Raw genomic sequence first — 26232 nt, 5'->3', positions numbered from 1 at the left:
AGGGAGAACAGCCTGGGCTCCCCCCCGGAAGACCAGCCAGGCTACACCAGAAAGAAGGAGGGACGCAAAAGCATCTCAGTCTCCAAGATAGAGAACATGAAAGTGAAGAAGAGCCCGGACACACCTCAGCGAGGGGTCCGTGCAGACGACTCAAGTGCACCTGCAACATACATTAACGCCATGAAGAGCAGAAGCCCAAAGGCGACCACAACCCCTATCTAACAGCTACCACTACCCCACATAGGGTAAGTTAAGTCCTATGACATGGGAACCCTCTTTGGAAGAACTTCCGTAGCAGAGGACAACAGAAAAAGTTGCCGGGAGAAAACCCCAGCAGAGGGCTCATCAATCAGCCCAGGAGAAAAATCACAGGAGACCTAATCTCAGGGCCAACCAGGAGCAGGTAATCCAAGCAAAAACACACAGCAAAGAAGGGCCGTCCAGCAGCCAACAGAACCACAGCCTACACAAGGAGGACTCCAGTGGCCATAAAACACACAGAACTTTAACAACGAGGGCGACTCCCCCAAAAGGAAGAAGATCACCAAGAGCTAGCCACACTCACCAGTCACGGACGGTGAGAAGAAGGAGGAGGAGGAGGAGGAGGCCGAAGCCCCACAAAGAACCTCTGGATGGCTGAGTCTGCTGGGGCGTGGAACAAAAGGGTGCCATCCTCCAGCCACTCCCGCACATTTTCCGGGAACACACTGTCCCTAAGCCAAGCATGGTGGCGAAGGGCATCCCTCTCGTCCCGCCTGCACGGAGGGACGAGAGGGACCCGGGGACCCACAAGGAGTCCCCCGTCAGCCTCGACCCACGAGGTGACGAGGGGCCCACCGACCCCTGTGGCACCGCCGGCCCAGACAACCTCCGACGAGGCAGCCGCCTGCGTGGATGGATGAGAAGGCCCCGGAGAGGAGCGAAGGGTCTCCTTCCAGCCCGACCCAAAACAGGTTGAGAGGGGTCAGCCGACCCCTGTGGCGCCGCCAGGGCCAGCAGCTGCCGGCGCCATAGCAGCGTCACCTCAGCCTCAGACAGCATCGCCACCTGTCGAAAGGGCAGAGGGTGACTCGGGGATGTGACCCGAGCCCCGGCGACCTCCCGCGACACCACAGGGATTCCCGCAGGAGTTTGAGGCGACGTGGTCAGAAGGAGGGAACCCTGAAGGGCCCCACCCCAACTGCACCACCTCCTCTGAGCCTGGAGCCGAGCTAGCCGGCGGCAAAGCCGCCGGCGACCCCACGGAGGGTCCCGCATGGCGCAAGGGATCCGCCAACGTCCCAGGAGGTGGAGGAGGAGAAGCCAGCGAGGCCTGCAAAGCCACCGCATATGTCTCCATCAGGGCTCTCGACGCCCCCTCACTGGGGAACGGTGGATAGGGGGACGACACGCAGACCGCATCACCCGCGGAGAGCCCACACCCCCAACCGGCCGGAAACCAGCCCTCGGGGACAAGCTGCGACACATACCCACAGGCGATCGACGCTCTTGCAGCACGGGAGAGGGATGAGGCCGACGACGATAACGGCCGCTCCGAGAACTTTCCGCAGAGGCTGAGCGATGCGACAAAGCCGATCTAGGCATTCGAGACAAAAGAAGTTTCATCCGGCGTTCCCGCCGTGACTTCAAACGCTGGCACGCCTCGCAATCAGTGGAGCCGTGGTCCTCCCCCAAGCACCACATGCAAATGAGGTGAGGATCTGTCGCCGACATCAAGCGCCCACAAGACGTACAAGTCTTGAAGCCCGAAGGCATCCGCACACTGTTCCCACAACACACGAGGGAAAGAAGGGAAAGGCCTAAACAGGCCTGGAGCATGAACCGGATCCGCGTTGCCCGCGGAAGAGGAAAAAACTGACATAGGCAGGGTGGGACTTATGTGACCTCGCTGACGTCACATACGCGGGCGACGCCTGGGCAGAGCCGTGTGATGCCATCCCCCGGCACGCAGGGATGCTGGGCAAAAAATTTCTGGATCCAGTCTCACGCCTGGGGATAATTCTACATTAAGCATTCTGCAGCAAGTATTCTCTATCAGATATTAAACTCTTAACTCCTTCCATGCTCATGACGAGCTGAGCTCGTCATGAGGCACAGTGCTCGTGTGCTGATGACGAGCTGAGCTCGTCATAACCACACCCATTTCTATTGACCTTCAGTACAGCAGGGGAATATCTCAAGCAGCCAAGGTGTTATGGATAGTGCCTCCCGACTATGGAAGCCGTTTTATCAACACTCCTGTCTCAAATGTAATCAAAACAAATTACTAGGACTTGTTCTGCAGAAAGTAAACATATCAAAATATACTAAAATATTTGCAAAATACTCCATTCCAATAACATAGAATCAATATATTTGGTAAATGGGATTATAACTCAATTATTCAAAATTTATTTCATAATAGTTACAAAGAAAATGCAATGTAACTGGGGGAAACATACTCATTGCGGTTTCATCATTACAGGGGGGCTTCAGTTAGATACCTCAGGTTTTGCACAAGTTTGTTCACCCCCTCATGGCAACTTCCTGCAGCCTATCAAGAGAAACCTTGACAGTATCTTCGTGGTTATGGATTTCCTTTTCCCTTTGAATAATTTTAAATTTAATTTTAATAATAATTTTAATTTTCCCTTTTAATAATTCGTGGTTATGGATTTCATTTTCCCTTTGAATAACTTTTATTCCATGTCCTCAGGAACCTCTGCCGCATCAAATCAATTGCCCTATCACCAGAAATTTAGTGCCATCGCTAAAGAAACAAATGAACTGCTACAAAGGGGACTATTAACTTTTGGTAATTATTGACTGTACTGGATAACTGTTTGAGATGACACCATCTTGCAGTTCTTAGAGGGCCAAAGAGATTAACACAAGACTAATTTCCTGATGGATACTTGGGAAATTGCGATCCTAATGACTGCGCATATTTAGCATGATTACAGACTCAAACTACCACATAGGCTGGGGAACTGAGACCAGAAGGAGAGTGCCACCTTCGAGATGATAAAGACAATGAGAAGTCCTGGGAGTAATGAAGACAAAAGGGAGTATGACAAACAGATTCGCCCCCTGCCTCATCAAATACAATGAAAAGGACCAAATTAAAGGGCATCAAGAACAGTATCACTGCAACAGAGTTCAAGGCAGGACTTCTATCCCTCGAAAGGAAGAGAGTATTTGTTACAGAGTGTAGAGAGATGGCAGAGGCAATGCTTGCTACAATTCAGCGGGTTATGGAGGTTTAGAAGGTGGGTACATAAAATGAGCAATAAAGAATAAGTTAATTACCTTTGGTAACACCTTATCTGGTAGAGACTATGTAGCCGCAGATTCCTCAACTTAGAATATTTCCCAGATGTCAAACTGGATCCAGAAAATCTTGACTAGTATCCCTGCGCACCAGTAGGTGGTGTCGAACAGATCCGCATTGGTATTATAGGTGTTGTCAGCGGTGCCTAGATAGGCATCACCCCAGCTTGCCGACTTTGTGTTTGTGACTGTTTCCACGCCAGAAGCACGGAGCCATAGCAAAAGGTCAATGACAAGTGGGCAGATTCGAAGGACATACAAGGACCTTTTTAGGCCAGGTCGCAAAACAAAGGATGGGAGGTTTGGTAAGGAATCTGCAGCTTGATAAGAGTCCCTCCCAGATGAAGTGCTACCAAAGCTAATTAACTTGTTCATCTGATAGGGACTTTGAGTCCCAGATTCCTTACCTTAGAATATATACCATAGCAATACCTCCTCAGAGGTGGGTCAGCAAAGGGACTCGGACCAAAAAGTTCTGGAGGACTCAGGGGGCAAAATAGCCATTACAAAGGACCTGACTGTAGAGGTAGTAGTGTTTTGTAAAGGTGTGCAAAGATGCCCACATAGAAGCCCAAAAAATATCCAGAACACGAATTCCATACACTAATGCAGTAGTCGCAGCCTTGGCGAATGAGTCTGCAAGCCCTTTGGGGGTTACTTCCTGGCCAATGCGTTCCAGATCTTAATACAGAGTACTATCCATTTGGGATCATTAAAAAACTTACCTGAGACACGACGCAGCACGCCAGGCTCGCCAGGCAGCACGAATCCACGCCGCCACCGCCGAGAGTCATCTTCTTTGCTGAGTGAACGCGCCGCCGCTCCGGGACCACGAATCCCGGCAGCCTACGCGGCGGCGCGCCTAGTGACACCGCGAGGGCGCCAGGGAGGCGCACAAAAGCGCCACAGGACCGGCGGAGCGGGGGGATCATTAAAAAACTTACCTGAGACACGACGCAGCACGCCAGGCAGCACGAATCCACGCCGCCACCGCCGAGAGTCATCTTCTTTGCTGAGTGAACGCGCCGCCGCTCCGGGACCACGAATCCCGGCAGCCTACGCGGCGGCGCGCCTAGTGACACCGCGAGGGCGCCAGGGAGGCGCACAAAAGCGCCACAGGACCAGCTTCGCGGGACGCGAGCGGGACGCCCGGAGCGAAGCCCGGGCAAAGGGCGGGCCCTCTACGGCCCTCATCGGCAGGAAGAGGCAGGGGCAGGGCCAGAAACGCTGCCGGACTTACATGCAAGTAAGATACATAGTGGAATATATTTTTGAACTCATTATTTTATTGTGGAAAGTAAGGCTGTGAGTATATTGTAATTATGTCTACGAAATCGAAACTGAAGGAAGCCCCACAGAACACCCTTGACAATTACCTCGTCCAGACAGTGAGGAAAATAAATACGCAAAGGAGAGACTCTCTTGGGCTAAGCCAATCCCCAGACCTTTGCTGTTTGTCCCCGACTGCATCGATCTTGATTGATGACACTATTCTGCAGGAAACCAATCAGGAGCATGCAATCAGTGGCTCCATTCCTCTAGATTTAAGCAGTGCACCTGCTAATGCAGCCCCGGCCGCTGAGACTTCCAACATACAGGCCGAAGGTGACATTGACTCTGATCAAGAGAGTCATGTACGAGTTTTACCTGACGAGGTGACACCGAAAGGGCGTGTAACAAGGCCGAGACGTTTATGTACTAAGAATCCTCCTAAGCTGAGTGGTCCACGCCAGGGGACAAGAAGGAAAAGGGCTACTACCCCAAAGACAAAGCAAGTTAATGTATCGGAGGATAATCAAAACCATATTTTCGAGGATGCTTTTTTTGAAAGGATTGCTGACTTTCTTGAACTAAAAATTAATGCCATTGTCAAACCTTTAATATCTAAACTTGACAAATTGCATGCAGAGATCAAGAGGTTGGGTGGTCTCAACACTATGGTTGCGGGTGGGGTAGAAAACATCACTAAGATAGTCACAAATTTGCCTAATAATATAGGGGGAAATGTGAATAGTGAAGTTATTCGTGATAGCGAAGGGACTCAGTTGCCTGTTGAAAATGTATTGCCTCAACCATTAACACCATTGACCATCGCCACTGAGGGCTCCCTTCTAGTTAACATCCCAACAGTTGATATCCCCTCTGTCAGTTTACCCCCAGTAACTACCCACATTACGGACCCCCTACAATTTCTAGTCGAGGCCACACCAGTGGTTCTTGTGCTAGCAAATGTACCTCCCTTGGAAGGGGGAACAGTGGAAAGCCCTACCTCCCTTACAAGTAAGGCTCTGCATTGGCTAACCAATAACATGCGGTTAGCCCCAGGGGGGAAACATCAATTGGCAAATGTTATTAAGTCTGCAACCAGGGTGCCCTGGCTGGGAAACCGGCCGAAAAAGTTTAAAGGGGACTGTGTGGCAGTGAGCCTCTCGAATCAAGAAATCCTTCCTAACATACTGGCTAACTTATTTCCTCCCCAACGCAGACAAGGCACTGTTGTTCCGCTAACCCTGAAGTTTTTTTATGGGGAGCAACAGAACGTCACTTATCCAAGGACTCCTGCGACAGGGTGGGACAGATTCTGGGATTCTGACCCTAGACGGGGGCAGGATATAAGGCATAACGCAGTGGCCCATTATCCCCTTCTACCACACCAAAATTCTTTCGTAGAACCTCTTCAGTTATTCAATCGCTATGCCCCATTGTCTTTCATGGATCAAAACGACTGACTCTCCTCTACAGAAGACACTAACAATGAGGGTCCTTTGCCTGTTTTTGTACCTTTAGATCCAAAATCCACAGGTAATAGGGTCTGCAGAATTTTGAGCTGGAATGTCGCTGGTATCAGATCTAAATTCAACAATAAGAATTGGCTGGAGATGGTCAGATCCAACGACATTCTTGTATTTCAAGAAACCTGGGAGACGTCGGACAGACTTGTTCTAGACGGCTTTTCCCATTTCTCCGTACCTGCAGTACCTAGTAATTCTGGAAGGGCAAAGGGAGGCTTGGCTATATAGATCTCTTTAGATATCCAAGGAAAGCCAAGACAGATTAAATCTAACTCGACGAACATATTAGCGGTTGAATTAACAATACAAAACTCACAGCCTATCTTATTAGTTAATTTTTATAATTCCCCCGTCAGTCAACTCCTGAACGAGCATTTGGTAACTCTAGAGGATTTCTTGTCTACCCACAGCGAGAACAGTGCTCACGGTTTTGACGTGATTCTCATGGGAGACTATAATATTCACCCATGTAACATGGATTGCCGTGTAGAATATGAGGATTTTCCCCCCTTCCTCTCTATTCCGCACTTTGAACATTCATCACGTGGAGAGGCTTTGGAATCACTCTTAGCAACTTTTAATCTCTATGAATCTTTTAGTAGTAATACATGCTCGAGGTTACCAACATACGTGGGTAACATTGGCACAATTATAGACTATATTTTTTTATCGTCTAGCATCTTGTCTGAAGTTTCAACCTATAAGGTGGAAACTTCAGTCTTCAGTGACCATAACCCAGTAATTTTAGAGATTGTATCTCAGGGAGTTCTGGGAAAGAGAGTCTGAAGTTTTATGTGCGACTAATTTAGTCCTGGCAGATCAGAATCGCAGGCTGAAATGGGACCAAGTCACCCCAATTACCTTTATACAGGAGACCCTGTCAAAAGTGGAGGGTGAGGTTGCAATCTGCCTGGATAATAATAATCCTGTTATTACCCTGATAGAAGCATTTAATGCTATTTGCTGCCAGGTCAATTTAGACCTGACTGTAAGGAAAAAGCCTCATATATGTAGGGGCCCAAGATGGTTTGACTCAAACTGTTCCAAGGCTCACTCAATCCTCCTGAAGGCTTTAAAAAATAGACCAAGAGATAAAGCACAGATAGCGTCGCTAAGAAAAAAATATAATGATGCTATCAGAATTAGGAAATTAGAGATTAAAAAGGAAGCCTGGAACGATTTGTTGTCGCCCGACATACAGAGAGATAGTTCAAGATTTTGGGCGATAATAAACCATCCTTTTTTTGTGGGTCTAGATAAGCAGAGAGCAGATTGCATTATACCCGACGAACAGTGGGTCACACACTTCAGTAATATTTATAGCCGTCCTGATAATCTCTCAGGCTGCGGAACACAATCTACACAAGCAGCAGCTCTTATTCCCCCTTTTAGCATAGAAGAGGTAAAAAAGGCGATCAGTGACACACACGCCAAAAAGGCGCCGGGCCCCGATGGGGTTCCCGCAGACTTTTTTAAGAGTGCTCCTGAATTAAGTGCCAAAATCCTTACTAACATTTTTAATGCTACAAGAGATTCTGTTTTTCCTATTAGCTGGTCAAAGTCTACCATAATACCGATCTTTAAAAAGGGACAAAGAACAGATCCGGCCTGTTATAGGCCAATTTCCCTAATTGATTCTAGTGTTAAGATCTTGGGAAGAGTCCTTTTAGGAAGACTGACTCAGCTTCTAGAAGGGAAGGGTATTTTATCAAATGCACAATATGGCTTTAGAGCCAAAAGAGGAACTTTAGATCCGTGCTTAAATTTAGAACTGATCATAAGTAAATATGTAATTGCCAAGGGGGGCTCTCTGTACATGGCCTTTATGGACCTCTCCTCAGCTTTTGACCTGGTTAACAGGGCTAAGCTGTGGGGGGTCCTCTTGTCCATGGGCATCGATGCACCCCTGGTAGGGTATCTGGCAGAGCTACACAGAGACCTCAAGACCTCGGTCAGAGTGACTAGGGAAGGAAGATGCACCTGTCACTTTGACTCACAGAGGGGGGTTAGGCAAGGATGCATCCTTGCCCCCCTCCTCTTCACACTTTATATAAACGGCCTTGAGGCAGCTCTGGCAGAGTCCCACACTGACATCCCGCGTGCAGGAGAGATAAAGATACCTGTCCTCCTTTACGCGGATGATGCTGTCCTCTTAGCACGCTCTGGAGTGGCATTGAATAAACTCCTCTTATCCTTTGGGGATTTCATGTCCTTGCTGGACATGAAAACGAATGTAGAAAAATCCCATGTAATGATAGCAGGAGCCGCAGGCAGGAAAAGAAAGATCAAAACTTTTTTTTGTGCTGGGAAAGAGGTTAGGAGAGTCCCATCCTTCCCTTACCTAGGCGTGATCTTTGATGAAAAGGGCAAGTGGGGCCCCCAGCTTTTGGCTAAAAGCAACGCAGTAGCAAGAGCGGCTGCTGGGCTGCTTGGTTTTGCTAAAAAACTCGGAGCCCGCCCCATGGAAAGCATTATAAAGGTCTACAAACCCAAATGTTTGTCGGTTGCTCAATACGGCTCTGTTATTTGGGGGTACACTAATCATGAATACGACAAAATTCAGAAAGTAGAAAATAAATTTCTGAGAACTCTGCTTACTGTCCCCCAATCGACTTCTACATATATAATACATACAGAGCTCGGTTTGGGCTATATTACCGACATTTTAAAGTCAGCCCCAGTTATTGGATGGTTGAAAGTGTGGCTCAACCAGGAGCTTACTCTAAATCATCACATCCTTAAAGATTGCTTAGCCCTGGACAAAGCATACAACATCCCATGGTTAAAATATGTTAAGACGCAGTTAACTCTAGTGGGCCGACCTGAACTTTTTTCTTCCCCACACCGTATAAACCAGGAAGACAAAGATAGTCAAAAACCTTTTGACTGACTGTTATGTCTCGGAGAGGGAAGCCACAGAGTTAAACAAATCTACGGTTAGGAAACATTGTATGTTAACATCTGTTCCAGGTATGGAACCGTATCTCTTTTTGGTACATAAACCATACCATCGTTTCCTTCTAACAAGATTTCGCCTTGATCTGATTCCTTTTATTTTGGGTAATTTTAAAAAGTGGACTAGACCTGAAAATGCTGATTCATGTGATTGCGATCATTTTTCTATTCAAGACACGACTCATTTTATCCTGTTCTGCGGTCATTATAAAGAGAGTAGGAAAAAATATTTGCTGCCTATACTGTGCAATATGGGTTTTACACAGGTAAAACCAGCTATGCTGTTCCTGCAACTTTTATCGAACTCAAAAGTGGCATTTCATGTTGCTAGTTTTTTGGTTGCTGGTGCACGTATTAATAAGCATCGTTTTAGCATTAGGCACCTTGCCCCTGATTAATGTGTACCTCCTATATTTATTGATTTTACTCTTTTTTAAACATTATTTGTATATTTTACTCTGTATAACGTGTTTTTAGAAACAAAATTTTGATCTATATCATTATGTGTCATGATGAAATGTTCCCGTGTTTTGCTCGCTCTTTTATGATTTTAAATAATCGAATAAAGATATTTGACTGACTGACTGACATTTGGTGATGGTCTGTTTCTGTGCTGCTTTTGTCTTCTTCGATCTAATGAATCCAGAATTATCAGTTGATCGTCCAGCCGATGCCTAATGGGTTTAGGTGGCACAAACAAATTTTTTCATTATTTAACTAAAGAGTGTTGTTTGCCATATTTGTGACTAATAATCCATCAATATGGTACATTATTGAGGTAACCCAGGAAAGGCAGACTGGACATCCAATGAAGGCCATCAGAAGTGAATAGGGCGAGGGAAGGAAGGCAGATGTTTGTGTGCAGAGTCCTTTCTAGGGCACAACAGGCCCTAAAAAGGAAGACACCAGAGGAATATGCCCTTAATCTCTTTGGTAGGGGTAGCAGTCCTAGGGTGTATACAGGGACAGAGGCACTAGGTTCCACATCAAAACAAGGCAAAGACAGGTTAGAGAGGAAGGGAAAATAATGGTAGGCTGTGGTATTCTCCCCAGGAAAGAGAAACATTGATCTTTTCAACATGAAAGACATTTACAAGAATGGATTCAACACTAAGGGGGGACCATTAACTTGTCAAAATTTGAGAAAATAATTTTGTGGAGAAGATTTCTCCACAAAAGCTTTTTTAACTGTTTTCCTGCAGAATCAAACCAACCAGGGGGTCTAAGCCTTCATGCCTCTACTATAGCACTCTCCAGGTAATCTTTACTGAGGAGCCTTCCAAATTATGTTTTATTTTCTCTATATACCAGGCATTTCTGCTTCATGTGGATCATGACCAATGTCTAAACTGGCTATATTCTCTGCCATTTTCAATGCATGTTTCCAGGCTTACAATAGATGCTGACCACGTAATCACAGTTCACTATCTTCTGTACTGACCTTTAAAGTGTTCTCTCTCCCATTTGGGGTGCCCCCTATTTGAACCTTTTTAGGGAATTTATTTTTATGGCGGAACATGCATTTTTAACAACCTTAGTGGCAACATCTAGAAGCGGTAAATGGCATTTTATTACAACAAATCATTTAGGGGTTAATCGTGACGATGTGAAGCTTGGACGGCACTGTTCGAAGACTCAACCAATGATTCATGTAGGATGTAAGTAAATGGGGTCAGAGTTTTTTAACCAAGTAGGCGCTAGGTGGCCGCACACCAGTAAGGTCCCTGCCGAGCTGGGTGGATTAATACTCATATTCCCCATCCTGCAATGATTATAAGGGCTTGAATACACATAAATGAGCAGAGGAGATATTACTGATACCCAAGGTGCAAGACTACAATGTGAGGAACAGACATTCGGGCAGCGGTGACCGGAGATACCCCTAGCCGAGCACTGAGCCAGGCGTCTGGTGCTTGAAGCCAGGGAAAGACGCCAGGAAAGTCCGGGGCTCAGCAGAACTTCGCAGCCCGGCCCTTGTGACAGTGGGGCAGCGCCAGGGCTGAACTGCAGCGGCTGTGGCACTCATAACAACGCACTGCCCCATGTGCCTGAGGTCAGAGGGAAACGGGAGTGACGGAAACGCTGCTCCGGTGCTAAAGATAACGTTGGGCGGTTAACACTAAGAAGCACCGGGTAGGATCACTCAAGGGCTGCTGGGTGGAATAGCGCGAGCTCCGGCACAAGAGCACCGCAGGAGTGTGAGCGGACTGTGAATCAGCGCTACTAATTGGTGAGAAGATGGTATTGAGGCATATTGGGCTATCATGCAACGTTGGGTGCCTTGTTGCTGTAGCAAAAAAGCACAGCACTGCGCCCAACGGGACCGGGAGGAGCGGCTGCCATTTTAGTAAGCAGTCACGGCCGGGGACGCACAGGGGACCCGCCGGGGACACAGCCATAACTTTCGGATCTGTGTGTTAAAGCAGAGAGGGGCAACTTTGGCTGCCGGGGTTGACTCTGGCGTGCTCTGCCAGGTTGGGTGCAGTTGAGGAGAGAACACGTGGCTGGTACTGGAGGCGGTCATTTCGAGACACAAAGTGAGAAGTGAGATGCGGCCTCTGCCAGAACGGACAGCTGAATGCCGATAGGCACAGAGGGAGCCCCGATGGTTATGGAGAGATAATGGTGGTGCCGACACCGATTCACAGCAGCATATCGTGTGGTCTCGTAGGATATAGCATCCCACAATAACGGCGCCTAGTAACTTACAGCTGCTGCCACGAGCGGGGTGGGGGGGCGGAAACAACTGCAGCAGTGCGGTACAGCTTAAGGCGCACGAGGTACCTGGTCCTGCCACAGCAAGATCTCAGGGGGATGCTATCACCATTCACGAGTATTTGACTCCTGGGGTTGGGAGTTGAGTGTATTATTACTGAGACGGTATCTGGAGCACCCTGGCCTGTCAGTTTCGGGAATCGAAGGTAGGACACAGCGGACACCAGTGCAAATAATCACAGGGCATAGAGAGGAGAGGGGAAACTGGCTATAGATCACACCTGGAAGTACCTAGCACGCACCGCCCAAAAAGCATGAGGCGGACAACACAAAGCAGACGAAAATACCATTTGAGTCACGCAAAACGCCAAAAAAAAGGCTCAGCGGGGCAGACAGACTCAGAAACAGCGGAACACCAGGAAGAAGACTGGAAAGCACTATTACTAGGCATGAAACAAAGCGTATCGTCCATAGATGCGAAAATGGATACTGTGACGGCTCGGTTGGACTCTGTGGTCAACAAACTAGACCAGCATGAACACCGTATCAAAGAGACGGAATCAAGGAATTCGGAACTAGAGGATGGGGACGTGGTGAATAAAAAGTGAGTTTTACACATGGACAAGATTCTTAAGCCAATAGCGGATAAGAATGAGGACTTGGAAGCTCGTTCCAGAAGGAATAACGTCCGCAATCTTGGCCTGGCTGTACCGACCAATACGGGCCGCATGGAAGACTTTATAGAAAAGCTTGTCGTCGAATAGTTTGGGAGAGACTCCTTCTTGGCGCACCAGACAGTGGAAAAAGCGCACAGATCTCTGGCCGCTGGCCTGCCTCCAGGAGCGTCGCCACGCCCAGTGATAGTGCGCTTCTTGAACTACCAGGACAGAGACACGATCTTGCGCCTGGCCCGGGAGAAGAAACAGGTCCCCTATGAAAACACCACCTTGGCGTTCTTTTTTTTTTTTTTTATAAAACATGTTCAATGATTAGTTCCAGCACTTATGTAGACTTTTACATTTTCCAATGCATCACGTTACATAACACAAGCAATGATATCAGGTCTCCAAATATCGTATGCCCGAGTGACAAGGTACCTAGAAAAGCAACGTTACACAAGTTAGTCAAATCTTATACAATACAAGATTGCGGGTGGGTCCCAACACCTGTCCATGAGTTATGTAATCGGATGGTCCATAAGGTACATACTGAGAGGTGCCCATATGTCTCTGGGTCTAGAGGTGACCGGAAGCAACACAACATATCTGTGCAGCTTCTCTTGCCACAAGATCAAGTCTCCCACCCACACCTTACATTTTGGCGTCCGCCCCCTGCTCCATCTGCACGCCACTCTACACCTAGCCAATGTGACACTAAAGGCAACAAATCTGCGGTGGGCAGTTGGAATCGCTTCAACGTACCCTAGCAAAGCAACCATAGGGGACGCCTGTATTTCCAGCAAGGTCATCAGCGCCTCAAACTCCTGCCGCCAGTACTCACACACCGCCTCACAGGACCATGCCAGGTATAGAAAGTCTGCCCCATCTATTCTGCATCTATCGCACCGTGCATTATCACGTAACCCATAACGGAGTAACCGGGCAGGGGTATAGTACAGTCGTCGTAAGAATTTGTAGTGTGTTATACGGAGCCTGAAATTTGAGTAGACAAGTTTGGTCTGTTTACAACAGTATTCCCATAGTTGGTCCGTGAGTTCACATCCCAACTCCGTGCTCCATTTAGCTTGGGCAGGACACAGCCTGTATTCAGTCCCTGTGTGCAAGCTGTAATATAGGGTCGACACCAGGTGCGAGGCTTCAGGAGCGCGCAACATGTGATGTAATTGGGACACTGTAGGGAGTTCCCGCTGGTAGGACGGCGTATGTTACTTCAATCCCGGCCTCAGTCATACGTATAAAAATATATCCATAGAGGATGCCGATGGCCCTTTAAAGAGCTGCGCCAAATCTTTAAATTTACAATTTAGATAGAGGTCGCCCAAGGTATGTATGTGGAATTTGGATTTTGTTTTGGAGAAAACCCCTTCTGCGATTACAGGCACCTTGGCGTTCTTCCCGGATTTCACATAGACAGTGCAAGAGGCAAGACGCAAATTCGCAGCGGTAAAGAAAAAACTGCAGGCTCAGGACATCCCATATGCCATGATGTACCCGGCGAAACTACGCATAACACACCATGGAAAGCAGTATTTTCCCCAGAATCCACAGCAGCCAGAGGACTATATCAAGCAGTACTGCCGAGCATCATCCAAGGAAGCGGAGACACGTCAACGCTCCAAATCTCAATCGCCGCTGTCGAACCCAGATTGAAGTTGGTAGCTTCTACTAGTGCGAACAAGACTGCATGTACCGAGATAACCTTTGCGAATGGTTCCCAACTGTTGAAGTATTAACCATGACATTGCATTGTAATTTGTTCCACCCGGGCACTCGCCTCCATTCCGCAGTAGCTGCCCGCTTGCCAATAGTGGAGGGGTGTGTGGGTGCAATAGAGGGGGGGGGGTGGGAGTGGGCAAGTTGTGAGCCCCTAGTGACTTCCCCACGAGGGCGATCCCCCAATTTTTCTGTACTGAGAATTGGCAACTGTTTGAACTAAGTTTCTAACTGTTTGGGATGGTACATATGCCCGACAAGTTGGGGATGTTGGAGTGGGTGGAGGAGGATGTCCTGGTTTGGTTGGGTGGTATTTCACTCAGCATTCAAATGGAAGTAACATGTTTAAATCTAATTCATGTGAGATGGGGAAATGGCAGGCGCCGCACATGACCGATACACTCAACATAGTATCCTGGAATGTCTGTGGATTGAACAACCCTAGGAAGAAAAGGCAGGTATTGGGGTACTTAGATAGGCATCACATTAAGATAGCTCTCCTGCAAGAAACACACTTACACTCAGAAACCACAGTTTGCTGCAAAATGGGCTTCACAACGCTGCTTCGCATTGTATTCTGGACACTCTAGGGGGGGTAGCCAATCTCATCAGACGCAGAGTGAACTTCGTGATGGCGGATCGGAAACGGACACCAATGGGAGGTTTTGCCTGATTTGGGGGCGACTAGACGCTCATGATGTAACAATTGCCTCCTATTATGGCCCTAACACTGATGATACACATGTCTTATTACTGTTAAGATCCAAGCGATAGGCACCACTTATATAATCTTGGGTGGGGACTTTAATACAGTGGTGCCCACAAATGGACAGATCCAAGGTCTCCCCTGCACACTACACAAATGCGCAAAAATCACTAAAGGAACTGATTTACACTAATTACTTGCTAGACACGGGGAGAAATAAACACCCTATGCAGCGGGAAGGCACGCATTACTCAGCGGTACACTCAACATGGTCTAGGTTGGACTACTTGATTGTATCCGTGGGAATGGCACACTGGCTGGAAAAAGTGACTCATCTAGCCCGCACATATTCCGATCACTCCCCTGTGTTGGGGGCTCTGCAGGCCCCCTATGTTAACTGGCGCCTTAATCCTCTACACCTCCACTACTCAGTTTTCAGAACTGAAATTGAACAGGAAATACAGGAATTCTCTGCGCGTAATATAACGTCATGTCTAGTCTCACAACTGTATGGGAGGCATTTAAAGTCACGGGCAGGTGGTGGTGCTTTTCTAAGGGTGGGTGCATACTTGGAGACATACGTAGAGAGCAGCACAGCTTAGAAGGGGACATTAAAGCTCTTGAGAGGGACCATACTTTAGGCAAAGACGAAAGTGTAACTAGAGCCAAACTGCGGGATGCAATGACAGAATATGAAGACGCTGTGAATAGAGAATGCAAATTTCGAGGAAAGCATCACAGGGCAAGAGTGTATGGTGAAGGGGATCGTTCACAAGTTTTCTAATTACATAGCAGAGATCAAGTACTCGCAGGGCACGATACACAGGAACCTCCAGGAGCAATTGAAAACATTTGTGGACTATTATAGTTCATTGTACACCTCCCAAAGGGGGCCCACGCTAGACCTGCCGCAGTGCTTTGAGGACACGGCCCTAGCCTGGCTGGGAGATACTCAGCGTAGATTTTTGAGCTTAGATTTAGAAGTGGATGAAATTACTGACACAATTATGCACATGAAATCAGGACGAGCGCCGGGATGGGACGGATTACCAATAGAATTTTATCAAACTTATGTGACACAATTGGCCTCCATCCTGAAAGAGGTCTTCTATGCGGCAGGGGTGGGGAGGGGCGAGCTTCGGGGGGCCAGCCTACCGAAAACTGTGCGTGAAGCCCAGATAGTCTCTTTAATAAAACCGGACAAATCCCCACTTTACTGTGACTCTTACCGTCCCCTATAATTACTGAATTGTGACACTAATACCCTTGCTAAAGAGTTGGCTACTCGTCTCAGTCTCCTGATGGAACGGCTGGTGCTGCCGGATCAAGCGGGGTTTATCCCAAATCGTGCTACATCACACAATCTCCGAACACTCTTAGTGGTAATGCAGGACATGGACCTCAAAGGTTCGGCGGTAGCAGTATTTCTTGACGCCACTAAGGCGTTTGATTCGGTAGAGTGGGACTACCTGATAGGAACTCTGGGGTATATGGGGATGCCCCTTGTTTTTTTAAACCGGGTGCAACTGCTGTATAAGCAGCCAGTAGCCACAGTATTACTGAACAGAGCCAGATCCACCACCTTTGATATTTCCAGGGTCACAAGGCAACGCTGCCCGCTATCCCCAATCTTATTTGCTTTGGCGATTGAACCCCTAGCCACAAAAATTAGGCAGCACCACAAAGAGAGAGCACTGGCTTACCCGTCTCGGCAGCTGATTATATCATTATATGCCGATGATATGACTTAATATAAAAAAAAACAAGAAAACCTAAACCCGGTGCTGCGGGAAATAACACAATTTGGAGCCATTTCAGGAATACAAATGAATTGGGCTAAGTCGGCTATATTTCCCCTTACCGACAAGACCATACCGCACCAACTGGACTACCCCCTGGTACGGAAGAGTGACAAATTAAAATATCTGGGTATAATCATAACTAGAGATAAAGACGCGCTAATGCGTACAAACTATGGGTCCGCAATTGATAAGGTAACAGACAGTATATCCAAATGGGTACGCCTACCGCTCTTGATTGCAGGGAGGATTACTCTTAAGATGGTAATCTTACCAAAATTCTTATATCTATTTATTAACATACCGTATCACCCTGGGAGACTTTTTTTAGAAAGCTCAATATGCAACGGACACACCTAATATGGGGAAGGAAACAGGCACAGCTCAACCTTGCACCATTGATACTGCCGTATCATCAAGGAGGGTACGAAGTCCCTAATTTTTAATACTACTACCACTGTGCCCAGTCACACTTCGCTGCCTATTGGTTTCACCCACCTACGTTTATGCCACACCTGGCAGTGAAGGACGGGTACATGGCTCCGACAAAGCCACAAAGTACTTGTTTACTGCTGTAAAGGAGCGAGAGCGCGACCCGTTCACGGTAGACTGTACTATTACTGCGTGGCGAAGAATTTCTAAAAGATTAGAGGCCTCCATGATATACTCCCCTAGGATGTCGTTATTGCGCCACCCTCTGCTGCAGACTTAGACAAAGCGTTAAAGCTGCGACCCCGGCATTTCCCGCAGAGCCGATTACACTACCACCTCTACACTCATTATTGCAACCCGACGCTCCTAAGCAGGTCACGTCCCTGTTGTACAAACACCTACAGGCCGCACCACTTACCCAGGTCCCACGTGCTCGGAAGGAGTGGGATACGGATCTAGAGACCCCACTTACGGATTAGCAATGGGAATTCAGTTGCACGCAGACGGAGGCAGTAACAGCTAACAGTAGACTACGACTTATCCATTTTAAATTTTTACATAGATTATACCGTACCCATGTTAAACTATATAAGTTCAAGCTGAGGGAGGATGACAGATGTGAAAGGTGCGGGAGGGAAGAAGCAGATTTCCTCCATTTAGCTTGGCAATGCCCACAGGTGGAGAAATACTGGGCACGAGTTTTTGAAGGCATGTCGAATATGACTGGAGTACGGATACAGCTGACCCCACTGGTGGCTCTCCCGGGCCTTACCCAAGATATAAGTACAGTGCACAAAAAATATCTCGCAATGGTCTTGTTTCTTGCAAAGCGCCGCATAGCCTGTAGGTGGGGGAGAGGTAGCGCTCCTAAGTTTAAGGATTGGATACATGATTTATCCACTTGGCAAAAACATTTGAATTGTTATGCTGAACTGCTACCCCTGAAATCCCGACCAGAAGTTATTTGGGGGCCACTGAATGCATAACTGCTAGCACAGGGGTCTGACATGATGGGGTCCGGGAAACGGAGGGGGCCGCTGCAGAGACGGAGGTAGAGATAGTGTAACACCCTCAGGTACCTCTGGAAGTGGTCGCTGCTCTGGATACCTGATGTCTGGACGGGAGGAATGGGAGTAGGAAATGGGCTGGAAGTGCCTAGAGCTAGCTATCCACAAGTTTGTGATGGTAACCCTATTTACTTGAAAGATGTAAGTGTGGACTTTCCAAACAAAGGACATTATAGATTCTGATTCCTGGAAACATGTGCTGCTATACCCTATAATACATGGTTATACTGCTAACAACAGGACAGGAAAGGTATATATTTTGGGCGTTGGGCGGGAGGGAGGGGTGTTGTTTGTATTTCTTGAAACCTAATTGGGTTAAGATTTCGCTATGTGGTAACCTAACAGATGTAACCGATTGTTGAGGTATTCTTCAATGCTGTAATGTGCAAGAAAGCAATAAAGGTTTTTTGAAACTCCAAAAAAAAAAAAAGAGTTTTTGAACCAATACATCTCTAATGCTGCCTCAGAGTTGGTAATCTAGACGAGGGCAACGCATGAAAAAATTAAACACCATGAAAGGGATATTAGTAAAAAAAACCATACAGACGTCACTTTTTCTAAAAAATCAATTGAAATGACTAACCAGTTAACAAATGACAAAGGATGATCACACCCATTAACAAGTTAAACTTCTATTACCTATAGGAATCCCCTTTGGTATGGGTCTGAACGCCGGTGCAACTTTTGGTGTAAGGTGCATTTCTTCTTGCGATAACTTTATAATGCAACAAAGTGGGTAGCTCTTGGGCTAGTAACAAATAAAAACAAAGTGTCAGGAAATAAGGAATAATAAATACATTATTTGTATCCACTGTCACAACATTTAGGGTGGGTGTCAAACAATATAATAGCCAACACTCAACTTATGTCTATTGAAGTTAGAAGTTTAATGTGATGTGCTAGATGTGTCACACGTGTGCATAAGAACATTGCGAGAGGTTATGGATTATATATAGCCAATTCTCTTTATGCCCCTCTTGTCTGGTGCATTCAGTGGTGTCCACCCTTTTCAACACATTAGTAGCTCACATAGTTGCTCTGATCAGAAGTCCGGGTTCTTGTTAAATCTAGGCTGACTGCAGAATGATTCTTATCCAGCTTTTAATGGCATATTTTCCACCTATTTACTGAGCACCCAGATTGACGCATCTCTTACATTTGTTCTCAACAACAAAATTACCTTAGCATACTTCTTCCTGCTCAGAACCCTCTGGAACATCCTTCTGTGTCTTTCTATTTAGGGAAAGAGCCAACCCAAGTCCCATAGAAGTGGAGTTACGAATATTAATGGCCAATGTAAGTATCCATAGGTAAGTAAAGATTTACTCTTGGAATGTACATAGAGGAGGAATTTCGAATAGTATATTTACACCTACCTATACATATTTACCTACACAATAAAGTGTTAGCAGATATCCTGTTCTCAATATTGTTGAAGATTGATATTTTGGCACTCAATTTAGTGGCATGAAGTGTCGTCAATCAAGGAGTGGACAAATTCTATCATCCGCCTTCTTGTTTAACTCTCATGACCGGTTCAGACGCACTGTTCCAGATCCCAGTCATTGTCGTGAAAATGATTTAGTATCTTAAGAAGGCCCCCCCAACCACGCTATGAGGGGTGTTCGTAAGAATCCAAGAACAAAAGAATATATCATTGCTTTTAATTTGGTGCAGAAAATGTACAGGCAGGCAGTCTACGCAGAGAAGTTAAAGCGCCAGCACCATTTGTGGGCAATCCTCTTATGTGAGAGCAAGAACACCAACTCCATGAACTTCTCGGGACCTGATGAACAGGCAAATTATTGGATCCAGTAGGCCCGGCGCGTAACCATCACAGAACCAGAAAGGGCATCTTTTCTTACCAAGCATTTCTCGAGTGGGGACACTGTCTTGATACTGGACAGTGGCATCTCGGACCCAGACCCAACCATCATCCCAGCAGGGTCCCAACCCAAGTTCGCCCCACTCCCTTGCCGCAAGCCTTAGGAGCGTGCTGGAACAAGTAATGCTGAAGGCAAGCGCAGCCAGGGCACCTAGGAATAACAGCTTTTCCCAGGCCCCTTTTAAACAGGATATTCCTTTCTGGGCAGGCAGGCTCAAATCACTTTTTGATTATTGCCTGAAGTGTTCGACTATACCCAAATCATGGTGTGGGGCCATAATAAATCCCATTCACAAAGGGAGCTCCAGATTAGACTCGAGCCATTATAGATTAATTATGCTTCTTGTCAACGAAGCCAAATATGCACGGGGCTCCTCCTGAAGGACTTACAACAGTGGGTAGAATCGAAGGGGCTTATTCCGAAAAAGCAAACAGACTTGACAGCAATCTGGCACACTATCCAACTTGCTAGCAATAGAAACCATAGTGGATAAAGCAATCTTTCACTCCCTGTTGCATTGCTATTTCGTGGATTTCAAGGCAGCGTTTGACCTCGTTCCTAAGGGGGTGCTTTGGTCCAAACTAACAAAATGGTGAATCCCCACAAATCTGTTGGAGTCTATAGTTCAGCTGCACCCAAACACCTGTATTTGAATCAAATTAGGTGATGGTGCCTGTGTTTCAAGAAAAAATCCCCACTATGAGGAGCAGAAAGTAGGGGTGCGTTAGCCCACTTCTTTTTATCTTGTTGCACAAGTTACTTCCCTTCGATAACGATATATCTGTAAGAAACAGTAGTTAGTGTTAGATTCCTTACCTTAGAATATCCCCAGGCCTCAGACTGGATCCGGAAAGTTTTGCGTAGCAGTACCCCTGTGCGTCGGTAGGCGTCGTCTGCAGCTCCGCATCAGTCGTCGTGATCGCCGGGATGACGTCAGAGTACATAGATGCCACCCTCGCACGCTGACGTCAGTACTTGTACATAGCTTTCCGCGCCAGGAACGCAGAGCCATACCAGAGACCGACACTGGTGCCATAAAACTAGGGCCCTGAAGGGATGTCCTTAACCCTAGATATCGGTTCGCAGAACGGGGAGGATAGGTGAGGCGGTAAGGAATCTAACACTAACTACTGTTTCTTACAGATATATCGTTACCGAAGGTAAGTAACTTGTGCATCTGAAAGAAACAGGTTAGTGTTAGATGCCTTACCTTAGAATACATACCCCAGCAATACCAACCCCGTGGTGGTTTTGCAAACCAAGATCACACCAGAAAGTCCTGGAGAACGGAACGGCCGAAAAAGCCATATCTCTGGACCTGGCTGTCCAGGGAGTAGTGTTTAGCAAATGTGTGCAGCGAGGCCCACGTAGCTGCCGGACAGATGTCCTGCAAGGGGACTCCCCGACCAAGGGCAGTAGTAGCCGCCGTGGCTCGAGTGGAATGGGCTCTCAGCCCAACAGGAGACTCCTTTTTCACCAAGGAATTACAGACCTTGATGCACCACACGACCCACTGAGAGATGGTCAGTTTGTGCACCGCCCGTCCCTTCTTAGCACCCACGTAACCAACAAAGGGTTGGTCTTCCACCCGGAACTGGCGTGTGCGGTCTAAGTAGAACGAGAGCGCACGTTTTGGGTCCAGACGGTGGAGCCTCTCTTCCTCCTTGGAAGGATGCGGAGGCGGAAAGAAGGTGGGCAAGGTGATGGACTACCCGATGTGAAAGGCTGTAACCACCTTGGGCAGGATGAAGGACGAGTCCTCAAGACAAACTTGTCCGGATGGACAGAAAGGACAGGAGGCTTGGACGATAGAGCCTGGAGCTCACTCACTCTCCTGGCAGAGGTGATGGCAACCAGGAATGCAGTCTTAAGTGTCAGAAGACGAAGAGGGCAATTGTGAAGTGGCTCGAAAGGAGCGCACATCAAATAGGTCAGCAAAAGGTTCAAGTACCACTGAGGCATCATGAAAGGAACAGGAGGAAACATGTGCGTGATGCCTTTAAGAAATCTATTTACAACCGGGGACTTGAAAAGAGAAGGCTGATCAGGAAGCCTCATGTAGGCTGGAATGGCAGAGAGGTAGCCTTTGAAAGTCCCCAGAGCAGAGCCCTGCTGGGCCAGAGAAAGAAAAACGAGGAGAACCTCCGAAAGAGGGGCAGAGAGAGGATCCACAGCCTTTGCTGTGCACCATACGACAAATTTTTTCCACCTGCAGGCGTATACCAATTTTGTGGAGGGACGCCTGGCTGCCAGAATCACATTACAGACTTCAGGAGGCAAATCAAATGGCCTCAACTGTCGCCGCTCAATCTCCACGCATGTAGGTGGAGACTGGACAGGTTCGGGTGGAGGACCGTTCCCTGCTGCTGCGACAGAAGGTCCTCCCGAAGAGGGAGACGAATCGGGGCATCGACTGACATGCTGAGTAGCTCAGGATACCAGTATCTTTGTGCCCAGTCCGGAGCCACAAGGATAACTTGGGCCCGGTCGCGCAGGATCTTCTTCAGCACTCTGGGCAGAAGTGGTATAGGTGGAAAAGCGTACAAAAGCCGCAGCTCCACTCGTGCCAAAAAGCGTCTCAGAGCGAGTGCCGCCTTGGAAATTCCAACGCGCAGAACTGATGACATTGCGCGTTCTCTTTGGTGGCGAATAGATCTAACCAAGGCTCTCTCCATTGCTGAAAGAGGCCTTGCGCCACGTCAGAGTTCAGACGCCATTCATGCACCGGCGGCTGAGGTAATCCGCCCTAGCGTTCGGGGAACCTGCCAGGTGTTGAACCACCAGGGTGACGCCCTGGTGTTCCAGCCATTGCTAGAGGCGCGGAGCCTCCTGACAAAGGGTCCACGACCCCACCCCACCCTGTTTGTTGCAGTACCACAGGGCGGTGGTGTTGTCCGGGAACACCTGCACTACACTTCCCCGGGCAGAGGGAAGGAATGCTTTCAGAGCAAGCCGGATCGCCCGCAGCTCCAGAAGGTTGATGTGGAGCCGGGACTCCGCCGGAGACCAGAGGCCTCTGATCTCCCTCTCTCCCATATGGCCTCCCCATCCCAGGAGGGACGCGTCCGTCATTACTACGTACTCCGGTTGGGGAAGGGAGAGAGATCTGCTGCTGACCGCATTGCGGTCCGTGAGCCACCACTGCAACTGTCTTGCAGTGCCCTCCGAGATCAGGACGTGGTCGGACAGGTTGCCCTGATGCTGTGCCCACTGAAATTCCAGGTCCCACGACAGAGCCCGCATCCACCACCTGGCGTGATGCACAAGAAGGATGCAGGAGGCCATCAGCCGCAGCCTCAACCTAACCGAGACTCCGGATAAAGGCCGAATGATCGGAATCAGAGCCTGAATATCCCGAACCCGCTGTTCGGGGGGATAAACTCGAAACTGCGCTGAGTCCAGAACTGCTCTGATGAAAAGGTGCTTCTGAGAGAGGCACAGGTGTGACTGCCGCACGTTGATGGAGAACCCCAGCAAGTGCAGGAGGTCGGCCGTAGTCTGGAGGTGTGAGACGACTGCCTGGGGCGAGCCCGCTTCAACAACCAATCGTCGAGATAGGGGAAGACTGAAACCCCTAACATGCACAGATGAGCTGCAACCACCGCCATCAGTTTTGTGAACACCCGTGGGGCGCTGGTAAGACCAAAGGGGAGCGCGGTAAACTGAAAGTGCTCGTGGCCTACCGTGAACCGCAGGTAACGCCGGTGGGCCGGCAGGATGGGGATATGGAAATACGCGTCCTGCAAGTCCAACGCTACCATCCAGTCTGCCAAGGTCCAGGGCAGCTAAGACCTGAGCCAAAGTCAGCATCTTGAACTTTTCCTTCCGGAGGAAGCCGTTGACGCTCCGCAAGTATAAGATAGGGCGTAGGCCTCCTTTGCCCTTCTTGGGTACCAGAAAGTAGTGGGAATAGCAATCACGTCCTACTTCTGGCCCAGGAAGGCGCTCGATGGCCCCCTTGGCCAAGAGGGCCGTAACTGCCTCCTGCAGAAGTTGCAAGTGATCCCCTGACATGCGGTGGTACTGCGGCGGAATGGCTGGAGGGGTCGCCTCTAAGGGGGGGGGGGGGGGAGTAGCCCCTTTGGACAATTTGCAGCACCCACCTGTCCGATGTGATGGAATGCCAGTGGAGGAGGTGATGGCGAACCCTGCCCCCCACTGGCGTTGAATGGGCCTGAAAGCTCCGACTAGGAGGAGTTTGAGGCAGATGCCTCAGGGGCGGATGTGGACTGACCTTGCTGTTGTCAACCGACACGGTGGTTACCACGTCCGCTTTGAGCTTGGTTCTGCGGCCTGTGGCTAGCTGGACGTGTGGGAGTGCCCCTTCCTTGGCCATGTAAGGGGCGAAAGGCGGAAGTTTGCTGGCGTTGGCCGAGGCCCAAGGACTTGGCTGTAGCCCTGGAGTCCTTGAAACGCTCCAGCGCACTGTCCGCCTTGTAGCCAGAGGCGGCGGCCATCAAAAGGCATGTCCAGAAGGGTGGCTTGGACATCCCCAGAAAAGTTGGCGGACCTCAGCCAGGCGTGGCGGCGAACCGCCACCGTCGTTGCAATCGCCCAGCCCAGCGAGTCCGTGGTATCCAGTCCACACCGTATCGAATAGCGTGCTGCATCCCGTCCCTCCGCTAAGGCTTGGGTAAGCTTTGCCTGGACCTCCTCCGGGCACTGCGGCAGCACTTCCGCAACCCTATCCCACAGAGAGTAGGTGGAACGGCCCAAAAGGAGGGCGGTGTTGAGAGACCGCAACCCAAAAACTCAGGGAGGAGAACAGTTTCTTCCCAAACTGATCGTACCTTTTGGATTCCCGATCCAGAGGAGCAGTCGGGAATGCGGTCTGGGAGGTAGAGGCCTGGATCACCAGGCTCTCGGGGGTGGGGTAAACGGACAGTAAGCTGGGGTGCCCAGAGCTGGGCAGTGACGTCGGGCCACATTCTACAGGGAGGCCTGTAGAGGGAATGGACCAAGTGCCCAACACAGCGTCGGTGAGGGCTTCGTTAAACGGCAGGAGAGGCTCCGAGAAGCTTGCCTGTGGTTTGAGCAACTCAGTGAGGAGGTTAGTCCTCACGGCCGCGACAGGGAGCTCAAGAGCCAAGGCCTTGGCTGCCCTAGTCAACACCACGCTGTAAGCAGCCCCCTCCTCCGTAGCCACGGTAGGAGGGGAGACAAATCTAGTTTTGGGGTGAAGTGTCCAGACCACTGGCCTCCCCCAGCTCGTTTGTCCAGTCCTGGCTAAACTGGCACTGCAGTGCCAGAGGGTCCTCAAACCCCTCCCAGTCCCCCTCGTCATCTATCTAGTTAAAGTCAGGAATAAATGATGGAGCGGGGTCGTCGGTGAAGGGCTCACCGAATGGCGTTGAAGACGGCGCCGGATCCGGACCGGGGCTGGGACTACGTCATCCGGGGCGACACCCGAGGTGGCGGCGCCAGCGGAGGGGTCGTAAGGTCGACCGCTGTCTTCACGGATCCAGGCCTGGATTCTGAGGAGCCCAGCGGTGTCGGGACCGGAGTCATCGATGGCGCCGGGGACGAAGCACCCGACGGCGCCGGAGCCCCCGGCCCTTTTGGGCTCCTAGACGGACCCGCGGGGCCGGAAGGTGCCTCGGCGGGTTCCGATGGAGGGAAGCGCAACTTCATGGCCACTAATCTCCTCCAGTGTCGCATGCAGCCCAGGGACCGGCGGATATGGAGCTGGACACGGCGCTTGCGGCTCCAGCAGAGCCACGTGGGCGGTGTCGCCCGAACCCCCGGCCGCGTCGCGCAAGCGTCGGGGGGAGTTGGAAGAGCAATGTTGCTTCTTCGATTTCTTTTTAGAGTGCCTCGACTTAACTGAGGACTGGGAGCCCGACGAGTGGTGTTGACTCGTCGAGCGGCGATGACTGTGGCCCCACGACCGGTCCCTCGACCTCCTCCTGGACCCGGACCTCGAGCGGCGCGGGGCCGACTGCCGAAGCTCAAGACGCTTATGGGACCGCTCCCGCCTAGCCTTCGAGGTCAAGGCCCGGCAGTCGGGGCATGACCTGTCATCGTGGTCAGCCCCGAGACAGTAAAGGCACCGACGGTGGGGGTCGGTCACCGACATCAAGCGGTGACAATCGTCGCAGGGTTTGAACCCGGGCATCCCTACTGGCACCGCGAGTCGTGGTATCGACTCGAGAAGGATCCAAAAGAGATCTTCCCGGAT

At 49.3% G+C, this 26232-nt stretch overlaps 1 protein-coding gene across 3 annotated transcripts in view; it reads right to left on the bottom strand.

Annotated features, from left to right (window-relative positions):
• MEIKIN (meiotic kinetochore factor) overlaps positions 1–26232 on the bottom strand; it is an 836714-nt gene that overhangs the window by 2558 nt on the left and 807924 nt on the right. For all 3 annotated transcript variants that reach the window (XM_078650675.1, XM_078650674.1, XM_078650676.1), the window contains one exon: positions 18808–18916. In XM_078650675.1, the coding sequence (XP_078506801.1) occupies positions 18808–18916 (109 nt within the window). The remainder of the gene's footprint in view (positions 1–18807; positions 18917–26232) is intronic.

This window comes from Lissotriton helveticus, chromosome 7, assembly GCF_964261635.1.
Source record: "Lissotriton helveticus chromosome 7, aLisHel1.1, whole genome shotgun sequence".
In the NCBI taxonomy this organism is placed as follows: Eukaryota; Metazoa; Chordata; class Amphibia; order Caudata; family Salamandridae; genus Lissotriton; species Lissotriton helveticus.
Note: the sequence above shows the minus strand (reverse complement) of the source record. Positions and strands in the feature narration are given on the sequence as shown.